This window comes from Erithacus rubecula (genome assembly GCF_903797595.1).
Source record: "Erithacus rubecula genome assembly, chromosome: 15".
Lineage (NCBI taxonomy): Eukaryota > Metazoa > Chordata > Aves > Passeriformes > Muscicapidae > Erithacus > Erithacus rubecula.
Window position 1 is genome coordinate 4143571 of NC_136667.1, and position 19191 is coordinate 4162761.

General features: G+C 39.5%; 2 protein-coding genes across 6 annotated transcripts in view; one reads left to right on the plus strand and one right to left on the minus strand.

The window, feature by feature from the left end:
• RPS6KA6 (ribosomal protein S6 kinase A6) overlaps positions 1 to 18299 on the plus strand; it is a 36374-nt gene extending 18075 nt beyond the window's left edge. For 3 of the 5 annotated variants that reach the window (XM_079318662.1, XM_079318664.1, XM_079318666.1), the window contains exons 7-22: positions 355 to 461; positions 724 to 761; positions 1826 to 1968; positions 2711 to 2781; positions 4028 to 4116; positions 4537 to 4601; positions 6051 to 6153; positions 7127 to 7251; positions 7528 to 7653; positions 8103 to 8192; positions 8807 to 8965; positions 9992 to 10153; positions 10546 to 10622; positions 11318 to 11435; positions 12449 to 12589; positions 13423 to 18299. In XM_079318662.1, coding sequence (XP_079174788.1) covers positions 355 to 461; positions 724 to 761; positions 1826 to 1968; positions 2711 to 2781; positions 4028 to 4116; positions 4537 to 4601; positions 6051 to 6153; positions 7127 to 7251; positions 7528 to 7653; positions 8103 to 8192; positions 8807 to 8965; positions 9992 to 10153; positions 10546 to 10622; positions 11318 to 11435; positions 12449 to 12589; positions 13423 to 13548 — 1740 coding nt within the window. In that variant the 3' untranslated portion in view covers positions 13549 to 18299. The remainder of the gene's footprint in view (positions 1 to 354; positions 462 to 723; positions 762 to 1825; positions 1969 to 2710; positions 2782 to 4027; positions 4117 to 4536; positions 4602 to 6050; positions 6154 to 7126; positions 7252 to 7527; positions 7654 to 8102; positions 8193 to 8806; positions 8966 to 9991; positions 10154 to 10545; positions 10623 to 11317; positions 11436 to 12448; positions 12590 to 13422) is intronic. The other 2 variants (XM_079318663.1, XM_079318665.1) reach the window with 1 other exon arrangement.
• Positions 1 to 19191, minus strand: part of LOC306808552 (sodium/hydrogen exchanger 2-like) — a 516475-nt gene that overhangs the window by 188467 nt on the left and 308817 nt on the right. The gene's annotated exons all lie outside the window — the stretch shown is intronic.

Sequence of the window (19191 nt, forward strand, 5' to 3'; positions counted from 1 at the left end):
CAGCCATATATTAAATTTTATGATGCAGTGGAAAACTGTCTGGGATTGTGGCAGGAGGAGTGCTGGGTGTCAACTACACCAATTATAACAATTAATTTATTATCTAAAAGTTAATTAATGCTCTGCAGTATGCTGATGGTTTTATTTAAGTATTGCAGGTAGTTCTTTGGGTACTTTATAATTAGCAGATAATATTAAATAATTTCTCTTGGCTGAACTCATGAATTATGAGTTCACAAGGGACTTATAAAACTAAATTTGAAATTTAGGCAGACAGGACTATATTTTTTTTTAGATTGCAGTTTTAAAAACTGAAGACAAGATCAGAAGGTAAATCTATACAGTTCTTATTAGGTTATGTTTACAGAGGAAGATGTGAAATTCTACCTCGCAGAACTGGCCCTTGCTTTGGATCACCTTCACAGCTTGGGAATTGTGTACAGGGACCTGAAGCCAGAAAAGTAAAGTAAAATGTATTTTACCACTATTATGTGTATTTTGCTTGTTGCTTTGCCTTTTCCACTGTAAAAAAATCAAAACTATTTCTGTTAAGACTTTGTAAACAAATGCAAAATGTAACACACGTATCTGTGTTTTAAATGGAGTAATATTTGTTTAAGTAATAATAGAATTGGATATAATATTTTTTTAACTTATATTTTAAATGTTTTATGCAAACATTGCTCTTTATGTGTTTTGGTGAATGTGAATTTTAATTTTCAGCATTTTACTTGATGAAGCAGGACATATCAAGTTAACAGGTAGGCACCATTCATTAATTTAGCCCTTTGTAAATAAGTTTTTTTTAGTTTCTGTATTATCAATTTTAAATGCATATAAAATTGCAGAAAATGGTTCTGTGAGGAACAATCCAAATACATATATTCTAGAAAATTATATATATTAAAGACTGACTATTTGGAAAACAAATTACTATAAATTTCTGAACTTCAAATTACATTGAAGGTGATGATTTTGTACTAGAGATTTCATCATATATTTTCATCTAAGATATTACTGTTAGGTTCCAAGAGAGAATGAAGTGTTTTAAACCCTTCAAGACTTGATAGAATAATGGTGATGGAAATCAGGTTTATAAAATGCACATCTTTTAAAATTCTGCTATATTTAAATACAGTTCAGTCCTAAATTTGTCACTTCCTTCTGAAAGTGGTAATAATGGATGGATCATTGATTAGCAGTCATTTTTCCCTGTGAAAAAAAGGATGTTTGAGAGCTGAGCCAGTGTAAAGGACTTGTGTATTCACTGTATTCAAAATAGGGAAAAAAGTGTTCTGGGAGTGAAATATTCTGGGAATGCAGGGCTGTTCTGTACTGAACTTGAGGCAGGTTACAGATCCACATTGCCTTATGTAACAACAATATTTTTAGTATGATTTTATTTATTCATCATTCAGTAAGACCAGACCATGCAGACTGCATTCCCTTTGAAACTGATTTTTACTTTTATTCAATTTTTGTGTGAATAAAGCAGGCAGTTAACAGAGAAAATGAGAACTTCTAAGTGTCTTAGAGCTCTAAATGTGTAGGACTTCAAATGTCAGGTTATTTCAGTAATAATTTTGATGGCTAATCATGAATTTAATGACTTTTAGAATGGTTTTGGAGATGTGTAGTAAAAGATATGTGCTGTCTCCTGATACCTGCAGTCTCTTGTTTCATGGAGAGAGGCTGTACTAATCATATTTCTCAAAATAACCAACCCAAACCTCTCCAGGCTTGCATTTGGAATTACCATATATTGATTTCTTTCTTTTCCCTGCCATTCTTTACTGGCTGTACTCTTGTGATGCTGTTGTTGTAGACTTTGGACTCAGCAAGGAATCAGTAGACCAGGAGAAGAAGGCCTATTCTTTCTGTGGTACTGTAGAGTACATGGCTCCTGAAGTGGTAAACAGGCGAGGGCACAACCAGAGTGCTGACTGGTGGTCCTTTGGGGTCCTCATGGTACTGTATTTGCCTCTTGCTTCCCTTGCTAAGCTCACACAAATGCACTTAGGATAAGCTTGTCCAGTTCTGATCAGGGGTGTTTGGGAAAAGAGGGCATTCAGTGACTGAATTGCTACTGGGTGGAATAAAATTGGTTTTTCACCTCTATGGAATGTTTTATCAGGCACCTGAAAAATCCTGTGTCATCCTTTAGGAGTTAAAAGCAGTTGTAGTTAGTGTGAGACTTCACTTTGTATATATTATTTTGCATGTTACTTGATAGTTAAATGTAAAAACAGACTTGAAAAATTGGTTTGAAAGAATATTAATGGCATTTCTGTGGAGTGGAGCAGTGAGATAAGTCTGGCACTGCTGCCACTTCTGCCCTTCCTGGGATGTGTTAGAGCATCAGCCTGACACAGAGATGGACTTGAAAAGTAAATTACTGCTCTAGAATTTACCATTCTTGCAGTTTTTGGAATATGGCAACATCTAAAACCTGCTTGAGGAGGAGATTTTATTACTTTCAAGTAGCTTCTTGATGTGTAATATTCCTCCATCATCATCATGCTACAGTTGCCACTGTTACCATCATGTAAACTGCAAGTGAGAGCAGAATTTTTGATGTGGGAACACTTCCATAATCTTTTCAAGGTTCAACCAGTGTGATGTAGAGGTAGGAAAGAGTGCAGTGCTTAACACTTTGTTTCAGCAGTTGGGGGAAGAAGTGTTGATTGAGATTAACATTTGTTCTTTCCAGTTTGAAATGCTTACTGGTACCCTGCCATTTCAAGGTAAAGATCGAAATGAGACTATGAATATGATACTGAAGTAAGTATAACTCCTTCCTTTCTCAGAAGTAAGAAAATGTCATTTGAAACATGTTTTAACAACTTGTTGTAACTCCTTGTGCAGCCTGGTCTTGTGGAATGTGTCTCCATGCAGGGGGTGGAACACGATGAGCTTTAAGGTCCCTTCCAACTCAGACCATTTTATGGTTCTAAGAGCACTGAGCTGCAACAGGAGCAGAAAGCAAAGCCCCTTGATAAGCTTTAGATCCCAGACTGTGAAGTACCATTAAGTATCCCCAGCCATTAGAATCTCAGGGATGAATCTGTAGTTTGTAGGCGTGTAATAAAGATAAGAGCAGTGCAAGGACTGAGAGCTGCTTGATTTTCACTCCTGTTGTTGTTACACTCCCTTGCTACTGTTACAGCACACCTTGTTTTGTAAGCAGCAGGTGATCAGGTGTTGCTTTGTGTACAGATGTGTGGAGAGCCCTTACGTGCTCAAATTCTCATCTGAAATTGCCCCAGTTACAACAGAAGCTGTTGGACTGGACAGACTGGGTGAGCTGGTGCTCAGTGAGTGGAGCTGTTGGGCAAATGTGTTCTCATCTGTCTGTGCTCAGCTAACAAAGAGTTTCCTCCTGGCACAGGCAGAGCCTTGGGCCCTCTGAGAGGTGATGGGGAAGGGGAGGAGGGAGAAACTCTGTTCTTCCCAGCATAGGGCACTTGGAGCTTGCCCTGAGTGGGAGCTCCTGGTGGTGCTGCCTGTGAAAGGATCAGATCATGAGCTGCCTCTATTGCAGCTCCCAGTGATGCTGCAGTTTGCACAAGAGTTTCCATTAAATCAAATAAATGGTAAAGTCAGTGAGCTTCTATATCATGGCTCAATGAGCCCTGGAGAAATAGTAGCAATTACTTGAAGTACAGGTAATTTGGTAACTCTGAATTACTGGTAATTATTTTGGTAAAAACCTCCTGGTGACATGAAGGTATCTTTGAAAATACTTGCATATTCCTGAGATAATTATTTTCCTATGTTTCAGCACAAAGCTTGCTTTGGGGGCTTGGGTGGGGTTTGGTGGTTTTGGTCTGATGTGTTTGTTCTTTGTTGGATTTTATTTTAAACCACTCCTGTAATAGGAAACTTAAAAAGTTGATGAGTTAAGTATGTGCTCTCTACAAGGCTTTGGAATAGATCCTTGATACATCAAACTGTGCAATGAAATCTATGTAGACAGTTTTTCCTAAGATAAGTTTCTTCCTCTGACTTTTTCTCTGTTTTCTTTCAGAGCAAAGCTGGGGATGCCTCAGTTCCTCAGCCCTGAAGCACAAAGTCTCTTGAGGATGTTGTTTAAAAGGAACCCATCAAATAGATTAGGTTGGTTAGTTTATTTCAATCTTTAAATAATCAACTCAGCCTAATTTTTTATTTCAAAAAAAGCGGTTGCTAGAGACTCTCAAGCTCTGAATGATCAGTAACATTTGGTACCATTTCCTGTTAGTTTGGATCATGACTTCCTGGATTTGGCCAAGGAATGGTCAAAATGTGGGATCAGTGACTTAGGAGTGAGCCAAAGCTCTGACAGTGTCATAGAAAAGAATATTGGCACTGTATTTATGGGCTTCTTGTGCTCCCTTTGCCTCCCTGGGTATTTTGCATGCTTAGAATATTTCTGTATTCACAGTTCCCTCAAATAATCATCTCTGTGCTAACTTTTTAGAAATGAACTGATTTTTAGTGCAATCTTCAAAGACTTTACCCACAAGTGTGTTAAATACACTTATTTCTTTTGATCAGGAGCTGGATCAGATGGAGTTGAAGAAATCAAGAGACATCCTTTTTTTTCAACTGTTGACTGGAATGTGAGTACAAAAGGATCTGAATGGTAAAGCTGTTGTTAATTTTTCTGTGTTGTAGCATTTGCACAAGTATTTACATTTGAATAGGGCACAGCAAACACTGCATTACTGCTGACTGGCACATCCTGGCATCTGTAATTCCTTGGCATCTGGAGCTGCAGTATTTACTGCAGATAGAGAGTATTAATTATAAATTATGTATTTTTAAATAATTAAGAGTTGCAGCATTCTCAGGCTGAAATGGTCCATTAGAGCATTTGTAACTGGGAGAGGCTGCTGGTGTTCCCAGGAATCCTTCAGGAAGTGTCTGTCCAGTGCTCCCCTGCAGGGCACAGCAGCTCCCTGTGGCTGGAACTGTCCTGGACTTCCTTTTGCATCACTCCCATCCCAGTCCCAGGGCAGGAATCACCTCAAGTGCTCCATGATCCAAAGTTTACAAGATCACAACTCCTGGCTTCAGTTTCTCATCAGCACCTTATGATTCTGTGGTTCACTCATCCTCTGAGCTGTGTTTGCCAGCAATGTTCTCAAAGCCAAGGTGCTGTGTGTGAAATAAATCCCCTTTGCTGTGATGCTGCAGTGGTTGATGGAATAAATAAGAAGTGGCTGTGCTGACAGAGCTGCAGCCACACAGGGCAGTGCCGTGCCCTATTTCTTTTTAGCCCTTCATCATTATCTATTTATCTCCTGTATTTATTTCTGAAAAGTGATTTTCTAGCTGTATTCATGCAGCAGCTACCTCAGAGTCTGTTCAGCAACAAGATTTTAGTATCAGCAAAACTTCACTGCTTTATGTGAATACACTTCAGCAGTTGTTGTCTTGTTTGGCTTGATCATTTACTTTTTTCCTTTTGAAGGGATTCATGTTAAAATAAATACCAGCAGGGAAGTTTGAAAGCTCAGCACTTCTACTCTTCCTTTCTACTTTTTTTTTTTTTTTTTTTTTTTTAATTTGATGATAATTTGTATTTCTTTCACTCCAGTGGTGTTGATGATGCTTGTGTATTTTACTTCTTTATTTCTTTGAGATGAATTTAGGTCCCCTTTGCTTGGTGTTGGATGTTTTGGTTTTTCAACTAAAATATACTATGTGCTTTTGTGCAGGAAGGTTAAGTTTAGAAAAAACTGCAAAAAATAGGTCTGATAGGAGGAAAGAAATGGCAAGGAAATGCTCTTAGGACTTCCTGAATTTTGCATGGGGATTCAACATCTTTTGACATTAAGTTTTCTGTTCCTCAGCTGTAAATGGGATTTATTGCAGATTTGAGATCTTTCCCTGATTTAGTTTGGTGGATTAGGAAAAGCCTGGAGTAGAGATTTGAGAATGGGCAGTTCCTTGCTAAGAGGGATGTGCCTCTGGTTGAGGTCTTTGTCCTTTACCCTTTAACTTGGCAAAATAACAGCAGCCATGGAAGCTTCACTGACTTTTGAATCTTTGTCCTTCTCTTTCAGAAACTGTTCAGAAGAGAAATTCAGCCTCCATTCAAACCTGCCTCTGGAAAGCCAGAAGATACTTTCTGTTTTGATCCAGAATTCACAGCAAAAACACCAAAAGGTAACATGTACATGGCTATAAATTTGTGGGACAGGAGGGTCAAATTAATGCTAAAACAACAAGCTGAAAAGCCAAGACAAAGTTAAAAGGAAAGGATGCACCAGGGTTCCAGTGCTTTGAAGGAGGATGTTCCCCTCAGCAGGTTTCTGTTCTTTGAATATTATGTTAATCTTTGACTCAGGAAGGAAAAAATAAATGGGATATTAAAAGCTGGACTATGGTTTCTAGTTGTGATTAAAGTCAGGCATGCAGTGTTTGAGGGGAAGTATTTAATATTAAAGTAAACTCAATTTGATTGCAGCAGTTTTTTTAGGGTCAGTATTTCATTAGAATGTCTTGCTTTAAGGAACATTGCCTACTATCATTATTATTGCTTGATCTGCTTCAAGTTTCACCTCAGGTTCTCTTTTGTGAATTTTTTCCTTTCCTGCTGCATCCAGCTTTTAAACTCATGTTTGTTTGTGGAAGGTCTGTGCTCTTAATAGGCTACACAAACATATTGAGTTGTGCTCACTGTGAGATTTCAGAGAATTCACAGGATATAACCTGAGGAAACTTCTAATAATTCAGGGGTTTTTTTTTTCAGTAAAAATTTACTAAATGTATATTTCTGTTTTGCCTCACTTGTGCCTTGCCAGCAGCTCTTTCACCTCTGAACCAGCACATTCTGTTGTTGCTCTTCTGTGTTACAGAGCTGCTGAGCACAAGACAATGATCTTTATTTCTTTTCCATAAGTAGTTTTGTTTCAATAAATTTCATGTGTTCATACATAAAATCCTGCAGTGCTTTGCACTTTTATCTAAAACCCTGGAGTAAGAGACCACAGATAACCAACTAGAAATTTTATTCATTATTTAACATTGATGTTCCTCTTGTTTGCATCCCTTCTCTCAAGATGGTTTTTGTCACATGCCTCTCCTAAATGTTGCTGGGATGTAGCCACACTAATCCTGTGTGTCTGTGTGCCCCCAGATTCTCCAGGGGTTCCACCCAGTGCAAATGCCCACCAGCTCTTCAAGGGATTTAGTTTTGTTGCAACTACTACTGTAGAAGACCATAAAATATCACCCCTCACCAATATCCTGCCCATTGTCCAGGTAATGCTTTGCTTTTTGGAAACTTCTTTGGCATGTCAATGACTGACCAATATTTAGTATTTACAGTTGGTTTTGCTTTGTTATAAAATGTGTCTTATTAAATACTTCCTTGGGATTTTTTTTTTAATTTTCAAAAGTGAGTTACTGTTGCTCTGCAGGCAGAATTTCAAAGAAAAATCATGAGCAAGCAGGAGAAACTTCTGCTGTTAGTACCAGTGTAATGGCAAGGAGAATCCTGCTGCTTTAGATAACCACTTGCCTGTGTTTTTTTTAAAGCAGCTTCATGGAAACAGTGCACAGTTCACTGATGTCTATGAACTGAAGGAAGATATTGGTGTGGGCTCCTACTCAGTTTGCAAGAGATGTATCCACATAGCCACAAACATGGAGTTTGCTGTGAAGGTATTGGCATAAATTCCATTCTGACATTCTGAAAATATTGGCTACTAGGTTTGAAAACTTCTATTTGTGAATTTTCCAGTTACTCTGTTTTTATAAGTTATAATCTTGAAAGCTGAAAATCCTGTACAATGGTGGGAACACCTGAAATAAAATGAGATTCACAAGGGTGGAACTGGGCTGCAGGGAATTAGTGATGCTTCAGACCAGTGCATTTCCTTGTTCAGTGGAGCAGGATAGTCTGCATTAATGATAGAATTTTTAAAAGGATAGAGCATGAAATGAATAAATAGGATTAGAAGCTGGAAGATTAATTACTCATGATTAGCAAGAACTAATGAACTCTATATTTTTAAAATTCTGCTGTTGGAATGGGAATATAAATACAAAAAAAAAATCTTAATTTAATAGACTTTGTTTATGCAAGTTGTTTTTCCTTTTATATTTTGCAGATAATTGATAAAAGCAAAAGGGATCCCTCAGAAGAAATTGAGATTCTCATGCGTTATGGGCAACATCCAAATATTATTACTTTAAAGGATGTATGTACCTCCTCTTCTGCTGCCTCTTGCTAGACAGTGCTGTAAAAATAAATGCAGATGTAGGCAGTTTATTTGGATTCATTGGATTCTTTTACATAGAAAAATCAACTGGGAGAGCAAATAGTAGAGGGAATGTTTCAAAATACAATGTTGTCCTGATACTAATTTTTTCTAAAGGCTGCTTAACCAGCCTGAAGTGAGAAATGATGTAAAGGTTAGAAATGCCATATTGCTTCTTGTTTCAAAGGAGCAGCCAATGTGTTGGTAACCTGAGGAAGCAGTGGCCTGCTGTTGTCCTGCCTATGCCAGAATGGCCCTGCAAGGGAAGAGCAGTAGGGAGTTGTAGGGCTGCTCTCCTCTTCCAGCAGTTGTTCTTACACTGAAAAATGTAACTCAGAGTGATGAATTAACAGCTTGAATTGGGAGTGATGAATTAACAGCCTGAGTCATGAACTCCCAGGATGACACACGAGCTGCCTTGCACTCCCTGCCTTGGCAGTCCCTGCTGTTCGTGCTGCCCGCTGTTGTGGGAGGGGGGGGTTTATGGGCATGTGTAACTGCAGATGCTGCCTTTTACTAGCTCTGAGTGTATTCTGTGCTGAACCTCTCCCCAGGTGTATGATGATGGCAGGTTCATCTACCTGGTGACAGAGCTGATGAAGGGGGGGGAGCTGCTGGACCGGATCCTGCGGCAGAAATTCTTCTCGGAGCGCGAGGCCAGCGCTGTGCTCTTCACCATCGCCAAGACCGTGGACTACCTGCACTGCCAGGGGGTGAGTGAGCCCTCCCACCCCACCCCTGATGGAAAAGGCACCACTTCATTAGTGCCTTGTCTTTATTTTCTTCTGTCTTCACTCAGTCAGGATTAAAAACATGAAGGAGACCAATCTTCTCGTGTTCGGACTTTTTTCGGTTCGGTTATTTATTAAATCTTATTTAAAGTACAGAGAGTTCTGCAGCACTTCTAGCTACCAGCTAAAAGTGAGCACAATGGACCTGAATTTAGCTAGTTACAAGGTCTTTTAAAGCTAAACAGTCCAATAAAGAGCTGACAGCTGATTTATTTATACTTTTGACCCAATAAGCAAACTCCTGTGACCTGCAGTGCAGCATTAACCATCCACCCAGAAACTACCTGAAATCATGAAGAAGGAGCAAAAAAAGAAAGCCATGCCTGAGATCCTCCATCTTGTCCCATACCTATTACTATATATTAAAAACCCCATACTTCAAACCCTTCACCATGTGAACACCACACACCTCTATTCAACTCCACATCCATGATTTTAACTCCATCGCTCAAGTTTGGAAGCCTTCTCCAAGGCCTGAAGTGAAAAGCAGTGTTCTCCTAGGGGACAGTGTCAGAAAGCACAGAAAGCTAAAAAATCAAAAGTTTCTGGGTTCCTGGCACAGCTCTGAGATTTGCCACTCCCTTGCCCTGTGTGCTTTGCTTGCCTTGTTTTCATGCTACAGGGTTTTGTATTTTATCACAAAGGCGAATAATAGAAACAACTTCACCTCTTATCCTAGCAAAGCCTTTGGACTCTACCTTTTATAAAACAGCAGATTTTTGTTCTGTTCTCCTTGTTGCCAAATGGTGATGTTGGTTCCAGTTGCATTATGAGCCAGAAGGTTTTTCTTACATTACTTAAACTAAAATTTTTGGGTACTTTAGTTATATAATTGTTTTAAACTCTCATATGTATATTAATTTAGAGAACAGCTTTCATAAAATATAAATTACAACCAAATGTACCTACTCCCCTCATTGATGGCTTTTCAAATATCTTTGTTTAAAGGTGGTGCACCGAGACCTTAAACCCAGTAATATTTTATACACTGATGATTCAAACAATGCTGATTCCATCAGGATTTGTGATTTTGGATTTGCAAAACAACTTCGAGGAGAAAATGGATTACTTTTAACTCCCTGCTACACTGCAAATTTTGTGGCACCAGAGGTATTCCAAACTGTTCTGTGTTTTCTTTATGCTGTTTTGGGTGCACCAAATGCTAAAACTTTTCAGAAGTGCTTGGGAAAAAAACTCAACGATTCTGATGCTTTTCTTTAAATATAATCACACATGCTTTTTAAACACTGGTGCATGTGTTTATGATAAACCTGCTTTAAAAACAGCAGAGTCCACCCTCAAAAATGAGATGAGAGCCTGGTGAAAATTTTAAGAGATGATCTGGGAACAAGAAATGTTGGTATTTACTGCAACCTATATAAGAAAATCAGTAATCAAATCTAACATGATCCAGGGATTGACTTACCCTTCCTTAGACTGTGGTGTTGTTTTGGGGTGGTTTTTTAATATCTGACAAGTCTTTAACACTCTTTGTTTCATAGGTTCTCATGAGACAGGGATATGATGCTGCTTGTGACATATGGAGCTTGGGAGTTCTCCTTTACACAATGCTGGCAGGGTGAGAATATTTCTGAGCTGTTTTGTTTACCTAAAATCCCAGAATGTTGCCTGAATCCTTGCTTCCATAGAAATGGTGAGGTGTTGGCTCATGGAATGACACAGACTCACAGGTGGGACAGCAGCTCTGAGTCAAAGCCAAATAAAACACATTTAGCCCACAAGTGGCATCAAGGTTTCTCTCCCCATAGTGCAGGACTTTGGGGTGTTAAAGACTTCCCCCAGTTTTCAGGAGGGAATTGAGTCTGTGAAAATATGTGGTGGATTTCTTTTTACCCTCCAGCCTCTTGTCCTCCCACCCCATTCCCTTTTCTCACCTCGTGTCTGCTGGCCCTGCTGCATTCCTGTGTGAACACTCTGGGTTGTGATCTCTGGAGTTTCCTAAACATCCCAACCTGCTGAAGCTCTAGGAAGCACCTAGTGGCCAAATGAGAGATGTTTGCTGAACCCTGCTCTAACAGAAAAAGAGCAGGTTTTTAGTCTTATGGCTAAATCCTGCCTGTTGGAAATTATTCTCTTGATAAATCTGTCCTTCCCATTTAATATTAGAAATATTAGCTGTTAATAGTATGTGTATGTATTCTGTGATATGTTTCTGTTTGTAGTGGGATATTTCCTCTGCTTCATGGGATTTTACCAATTTCTTGCAGTTTTTATCTCTAACAAGGTTTTTTTGTTGTTTTTTTCTTTCACCAGCTATACTCCATTTGCCAATGGTCCCAATGATACTCCTGAGGAGATCCTAGTACGGATAGGCAGTGGGAAATTCTCTCTAAGTGGAGGCAACTGGGACACTGTTTCAGATGCAGCAAAGGTGTAAATGTGTTCTGGTTTTTTATTTTTGTGGAATTCCAATGAAATCTACTGAGCTTTTGTCAGCTAGACTGCTCTATAAGTGTAGTTTGTTATTATTATCTGCAGACTTTATCTGCTCTCACATTTTATTTAAAGACTCCATCTGTAATCAATATGGATACCCTGGGATGGTGTTGACCCACTCTGTGGGTATCTTAATCACCAGTGTTACCTCTTAAAAAGGATCAGCATTAATATTAAATATTAATGTTTAAATATTTTTCCAATCTTTTGGAACTGCACTATTTGTTCATTTCAGTAGGAGTGATTCAGAATGCTTGTTTGGCTGCTGCTGTCTTAGCATGAGAAACTCACTTCTGTGTATTTAAGAATGCTTCACATTTTGTACCTAAAACAAAGGGAACATTCTGTCAGCTTGCTCATATTTTGGTTTTATTTCAAACTGTTGCTGTCTCTGTTCTGTGCCCTTCCCACCCACCTCTCCTTTGGACCAACGTTGTAATTAATGAGTAGCTTATTGCTAATGCTTCTAACAGGCAAAAACAAGTGTCCATTGCTGTTGGCTTTATGCTTTATGTGGCTTCTTGAGGGAAAAATTCCTTGCTGGTGTCTCAGTATCTCTGAATTCAGTTGTAGTAAGGAGTCAGCAGAGCCTAAAGTGCAGAATGAACAAGGAGAGAGATTTGCAAATAATAGCTTTCCTCCTGCTACATTTTAATAGGATTTCTAGTCTTTTAAAGATTATATTCATAATAAACATGAAAGACACAACAGTGAGTTGCTTTGCAATCAAGGCTGGCTCTGTTGAACTGCTCCAATAGTGCCACCCATTGTTCTCAGCCTTCTGCAGTGTCAGGGCACAGAATGATCCCATTTGTCTGCTGTTCTCTGTGTGCTGGCATTGTGTTAATCCCTCCACATCGGGTGCTTCTCCCATTGCTGCCATCCCTGCTGCTTTAAAGGCCACCCAGGATGATTTGGACTGAGCAATCTCTGTTCCCTCCCCTGCAGGACTTGTTGTCACACATGCTGCACGTGGATCCCCACCAGCGGTACACGGCCGAGCAGGTGCTGAAGCATTCCTGGATTGCCTGTAGGGACCAGCTGCCTCATTATCAGCTCAACAGGCAAGATGCCCCACATCTAGTAAAGGTAAACCCACCTGGGATGCTGCTTCAGCTGAGGGCTGTGCAAGGCCTTCAGTTGGTCTCATTTTTTCTATTTGTTTTCCATAGTACCAACACATTTAAGTTACATAGTGAGACAAATTCATGGAATGGTGAAATGGTTTGGGTTGGGAGAGACCTTAAAGCTGGGCAGGGACACCTTCCACTGTCCCAGGTGCTCCAAGCCTCCCGCAACCTGGCTTTGGGACACCTCCAGGGATCCAGGGACAGCCACAGCTTCTCTGGGCACCCTGTGCCAGGGCCTCCCCACCCTCACAGGCAGGAATTCCCTCCCAATATCCCAGCTAGCCCTGCCCTCTGGCACTGGGAAACCTCTCCCCTTGTCCTGGCTCTACATATCCTTGGATAAAGTCCTTCTCCAAAATATTGGTAAATAATTCTTTTTAATCTCTAAAGGAAGATATTTTTCTGGGTGTTTTATTTGAGGCAGTTCTTGAGCTGTCTCTGAAGTGAGGACCTGAGTGGCCACTGAAGTGGCTCTATTTGAGAAATTGGTGCTAGTCTGGTTTGAAAGATACAAATTCTGCCCTACATGAACAGGTGACTCCTACATCTAAGGGATGCAAAAGAAATACAAAGGAAAGAGAAGTGTCAGCCATGCTTTTAGGCATTGGAAGGATTTGACAATAGATGCTTTTCTTCCTAACAAACTTTAGGGAATTCACAGGAGCTGGCATAAGTCTTCTTTGGTTTTAGTGGAGTTAATTGACTATTTATATTAAAAATGTTTAATTGCTTTATTTTCTGATTAAACTTCTATATATATGAATTATTATGATGTGTTTCCTTTTTCTCTAGGGAGCCATGGCTGCTACATATTCTGCACTGAATCACAAGACATTTCAGCCAGTGCTGGAGCCTGTGGCAGCCTCCAGTTTAGCTCAGAGAAGGAGCATGAAAAAGCTCACATCCACAGACTTATAGATCCACTGGGACACCTGAGCAGACACAAGCAAGGGGGAAACCCAACAAGTGGCTCTATTTTGCCTGACCTGTGATCAAAAGGCATCTATGGTTTCCTGCTACACTACTTGAATTCTGTAAAAGTCCTTTTTTTAAAAAGAAAAAAAAAATCCACAGGTTCATACTGTGTTTGTTTTACAGGCCGTATCTGTTAAGTTAATTTAAACATCAGGTACACCATAATGAATTTCTCTACACTGTCCTTTGAGATCTGTTGCAAATATTCTTTCACATTCTGTATAGTTTTGCTGGGTTCAGTTAAAAAAAAAAAGGTTTAGGGGACCCTTGCCAATGACCAAGTTGTACATAAAGTGTCAGTGTGAGTTTTCTTTGCTTCACACCTTTAGACCCTGCTGTGAAGGGCAAATTCTTCATTTTGTAATTGGGTACTTCATTGATTCAACTCAATTCCTTTCCCTTGTCCTTGACTATTATGCAGAGTTGGGCAGTGTGATGTGCCAGAGGTAATTCATCACTGTTGATCTTTGTTTGCATGGTGCCAGTAACTGAGGAGTTTGTGTGGAAATACAAACCAAAGGGATGTGCAAGATCCTGCACTTAAATTTGAGCTCTTGTGACCCAAAACAAGTGCTGGTTATGGCCTCTAACAGGAAAATGAACATTTCTGGTTGTTACCACAAATTGTGTCCTGCACTGAGCTGGAGAAAGTCAATATGTGCATAAACTGTGAGAATTCAGGCTCTCAGAAACATTGGTGTCACTTCAGAACAGCATCATGCAGCTCAATCCTTTGTTATTCACTTTTCCCATCCATTAGTACAACTACTGTGTTATTTTCCTCAGCAGTCTTTCCACTAAATACACCCAATATTAGGTTTGTTTGGTATATGAGACAAACTGACACTTTATTATAACCAACTTGGCACTTGGGGTTTATTTTTTATTTATTTGATTTTTTTTTTAATAGAAGGTTGCTTCTCTCTGATTCTCTCGCCGCATGTACAAATATTACAGAACAGAAATGCAAAATTCTCTTTGCCTAACTGTAGGGGTAGCTTGGGAAAATAAATAAGCCTTGCTGTGTGCCCAGATAAGGGAATTCTGACCAAGAAATTTCACAGTTATGGACAAATTCCTTTCAGCATCCTGTGGCCAGCACTCACTCGCCCTCTCTGTCTGCTGTTAGGACTTCAGCTGTTCCTAAATGCTGGGATGGAGGGGAAATTCATTTCAGGGCCAGAATTACCTTGGGGTTTCCTGACTCAAAACCAATGCTAACTGCTGGTAGTTGATTCAGAGATACACTTAGAAGTGTTTTCAAAAGTTGTAGACACTGAGCAACTGTAGTGGCATAGCAGAATGATTTTAAATATTAAATATATTAGTGACATTAGACTGTGAAGTGACCAAAACTCAAACATAGTTTAGACTCATTTGTCATCATGGAATTTTCAAATGCAAGACCCCAGGGCTTTCAGAAATCAGTGTTTTGAGACAGCAGGAAAAAAACTTCCAGGAGAATTCTGGCCCCAAGCACCAGGAGTGGTGGTGATAACTCAGATCTCACAAGAGGTCTTGGCTGGTTTTTGCTTATACCTGTGAAGGACTTGGTGGTGTTGGAAGTACTTTTAGATAAGCTGCTTTCTTCTGTTGTGGTGGGGGAAGATGGACATTATCTGGCCAAATAGTTAGGTATGAATATGTATAGATTTGAGACTTAATGATATAGCAAACATAGGTGTGCTCTTTGTATCATGCAGAACATCCCCCAGATGGAATTTCTTGAGTGTTTGATAGATGTTGGAAGCTTTAGGGGCCATTTGTGCCTAGTTTTGAGGTGCCTGTTTGAAATGCTTGAAAGCTTATCAAAGAATACAACTGCTTCCTGGAAAGCTCCTTGTTTAGTACAAAACCTTCCCCTTCTGCAGCTGCTTCATCCTCCTTTTCCATCATGAATGCCTGGAAACATCTTGTCTACATTCTGTCAGGGTCATTTTTATGTAAACTTAAAGATGACTGCAAGAAGAATTTGAATTTACTCAAAAAAAGAAGGCAAAAGTGGTAGAAATTAAAGCCCCTGAGCCCAGGTCAAGGTGTAATGTAGTTTGAAATGTAGTCCTAAAAGCATGTTGGGGATAAGAGGTAATGCAGGGCCTGGAATACAATGAAAATGTCAAACTTGAATTGTCTTCAGCTTTCCTGTAAGGCAGCAGCTGGTCTTTAATGGCTTTACCCATGAATCATTTAACAGTGTTTCTGTTGGTATTTTCTTTTAGCTTGCTTAGAAGCACCACAGTATAAGCACCTTAAAAGCATTTTGCACAAGAGCAGTTGGAAGCAGCTGAAGGGACTCAAGTTGTTCTTGATGTGCAGCACAAAGGTGGTGAGAGGAAAAGAACACAAACAAGGTGGATGTTCTGATTCATTGCAGAGTATTTAAAACATCTGTAAAGTTATCCCTGTTTTATAGCACTGCTGGCCTTTAGTGCAGGTGGTACTCCAGGGGTAAAAGCAAAGTTTCAGTGACTGCAACATTACAGAGTTGTCTTATTGTGGGGAAAACATAGGGATGTGTTCTATCTGACAGGCCAGTGTACCCTGGTATGCCATTTATAATCCTTATTTTGGGGGAAAAGTTCCCTTGCTCTATTTCAGCATATCAGTCTTGCAAATATTTGGGATATGCAGGAACATGAAAGTTGACTTGCAGTTTACTTTTACTGTATTTAATGATCATCTTTGTGAGGTTCCTTTGGGAATTCCTTGCCTGTTTCTCATCCCTTTCTTTCCCAACATAGGTTTTGATATCTCAAATAGCATGGTCTGCTCATGAGCTGTCAGTTCAAGGTTTAAGAGGGAAGAGCAGGTACTGGGAAAGTGCTCTGGCTGCAGGGAAAGGTTAGTGGAAATTATTTCATATCCTCTGGGCACAGTTCAAGTTTACAAACTGGTGATGTTCTTACTGCCTTACTGAGTTAGGGAAAAAAATCAAATTTTTATAAAGGTTCATAATTACACAGAAGCAGACATTCAGAATTTTCACAGAACTAAATCTTAAATGATAGAATATTTTGGCCATGGCTTCCTGCCAAAGAAACTCCTGCTCTGGTGTTTGGTGATGGTCATTATCAGTAAGTTCCAGCTCTGGTGCACACAAAGAGCAGATTCCCACTGGAGCTGGAGTGGGCTCAGGACCTTATCCCAATTTGTACCTTCAATTATCCTTTGGATATAAAGTGAGGAACTCTGTTGTATTCCTGTTCCATATCCAAAAACTACAGTGGCACCACAGTGAGCTCCTCAGAGCTTTCCTGGGTCCAGTCAAGGCACTGATCTGTGGCTTCTGTGGTTTTCTTTTTCCCATTGAGCTCAAGATCAGTGAGGTCCCCTTGCCCAGCCAGGAGGTGCAGGGGTCTGATCCTGCTGTTCATTTGAGGCCTCTGATGTTGGAATGTTCTTGCAGCCAGAGAAGGCATCCAGAGCCTCACCCAAGTCAGTCATGTTGAGCCTGAATTCTGTCTTCCATGTTTTAATTCTTTTTCCAGAGCTGATCTTCAGCTGTCCATTTGTTAAAATAACTCAGCAGGTGGGAGTTCCTTGCAATGTACTTAGAGACTGGTCTGTACAGCTGTGTTAAATATATAAAGTTATAATAATTCTCCTGGTTTGTATCAGTGAAATTAGGCTAAAACATCAATGCCAACATAGGGTTTTATGTATTTCTGTAGCACTTAAGCTTTCAGTCCTATCCAGAACTAAAAGTTTGCAAATATTTGTGGGAGGTGATGGAGAAGCAAGTTTTTCTTACTCAAAGTTTCCAGAAAGCTTCTTAAGCTGTGACCATAGTAGTCCTTATGTAATCCTACAGGAGCTCTGTAGGGTTAAATACATAAAATTCTCCTTAAAAGTTTGCTCCCAAGTTCTTGTAGGTGTGCACTGATAGCTGTTGGTAACTGCACTTCATTCATACCACACCAGCCTTCTGCATCAACAGCTCTGTCCCTGCCCCAGTTTTTACATATTAATTACTCCAAATCTGACTGTTCCTTGGGAATAGAAGAATGGATGCAAATTTGAAAACCCCCACCCTTAATGTATGGCTGAAGCTGTTTGAGTATTGTAATAATTTGCAGAATTAGAAAGTCCCCCCACAAAATCATCAGCAACTGGTTTTCTGGAGATTTTTCCTGTGTAATGAAAGCAAACTTTCTCTGAAAGCTTTAAAAGATACTTAATTGATTATATCTCTTAATTATTAATTTTTGGGCAATAGCTTATTACCAATAGTGAGTTTGAATAACCCTGAATCCTCTTGTGGGGTTTTTCACACGAGGACCGAGGATGCTGGAGGTGGATCTGCTTTGCAGGACCAAGTGTTCAGGTTTGGGTGTTTTGCATTAGGCTTTTGAGCAGTGTTTGCTAATTAATTAACTAATTGCATTGTCACAATGTCCCAAGCACTTTGACATCTTGCACTGATGCTCTGGTTAGAGCTGAAACTCTCCTGGCACGTGGCTGAATCTCCATAAAGGGCATTAATTGAGAACAGTGTGCAATGAATTCCATGCTCTGAGGTACTTCAAAGATGAAACTCTACACAAGGTCCCCGTTATCAGATATTGTAACTGTCATTTCTTTCTCTTAAGCATATTGTGGATTTTGTATCATATTGTATTTATTTCATTTAATTTTAAAAGAAATGTTTTCTTTAAAGCTCTGTATATATTGACATTAAAGTTTGCATTGTACTACGTTCTCCTCTTCTTGTAAGGCTGGGTCTGGCAGTGCAGTGGTGTTTCTCTTGGCACTGCTGCCTTCAATTGCAACACACCAAAGACAACCTCAAAATTCTATTTATTTTTGTCAAACTCCCTGAATAATCATAAAGGTACAGTTTTAATTAGCTGGCAGTTCCTTGAGTACCAGAATAAAAGGGTTGCAAATTCATACCATTTGGTAATTGACAGAAATCCATCACTTCTGCTTTGGAAGTTCTCTTGCTTCTGTTTTTCAAATGGATAAAAAAAACAATGAGCAAACATTTCTAAATTAAATGTATATGAATTATTTCATAAACCTTGCCAAAAATCTCACATACATCAGGAGCTATTTATAAAGTTATATTCAGCCAAGCATTTCATGCCACACTTGCAGCAAAACAGACATTCAGTGGTAGGATTGATGTTACCTCAGGATGGGATCATCTACCTGTGGTTTTTTGGTATCTATTAAATTTGCCTCCATATATTAAGAGGAAATAATTTTCCTGCAAAGATATGATCCTTTGAAAATAGACACTTGTATTACAAGTGGCAGGAATGACATTAAAAACTGGGTTTGAAATCCTCCTGAGGTATTTGATAACTGCTGCTGCTGTTGGTGTTCACAGTGGTTTACAGGTATTTTATTTTTTGGAATGCACAGGAAGGTTTTCCCACCTTTGCCTCAGTTCCATATCTTGCTCACACAAGACTCTGCTTTTACCAGCACTGGTGGCAGAAGAAGGGGGGATTGGAGCCACAGGGGAGGCAGCAGGTACAGGTTTCCCAGATTGTGGTGAGTTGTTTGATTTCATTCAAGGTAGGCAGGAAAGATGAATCAAATTGGACAAAAACATTAAAATACTTTTTAAAAGCCCTGAGT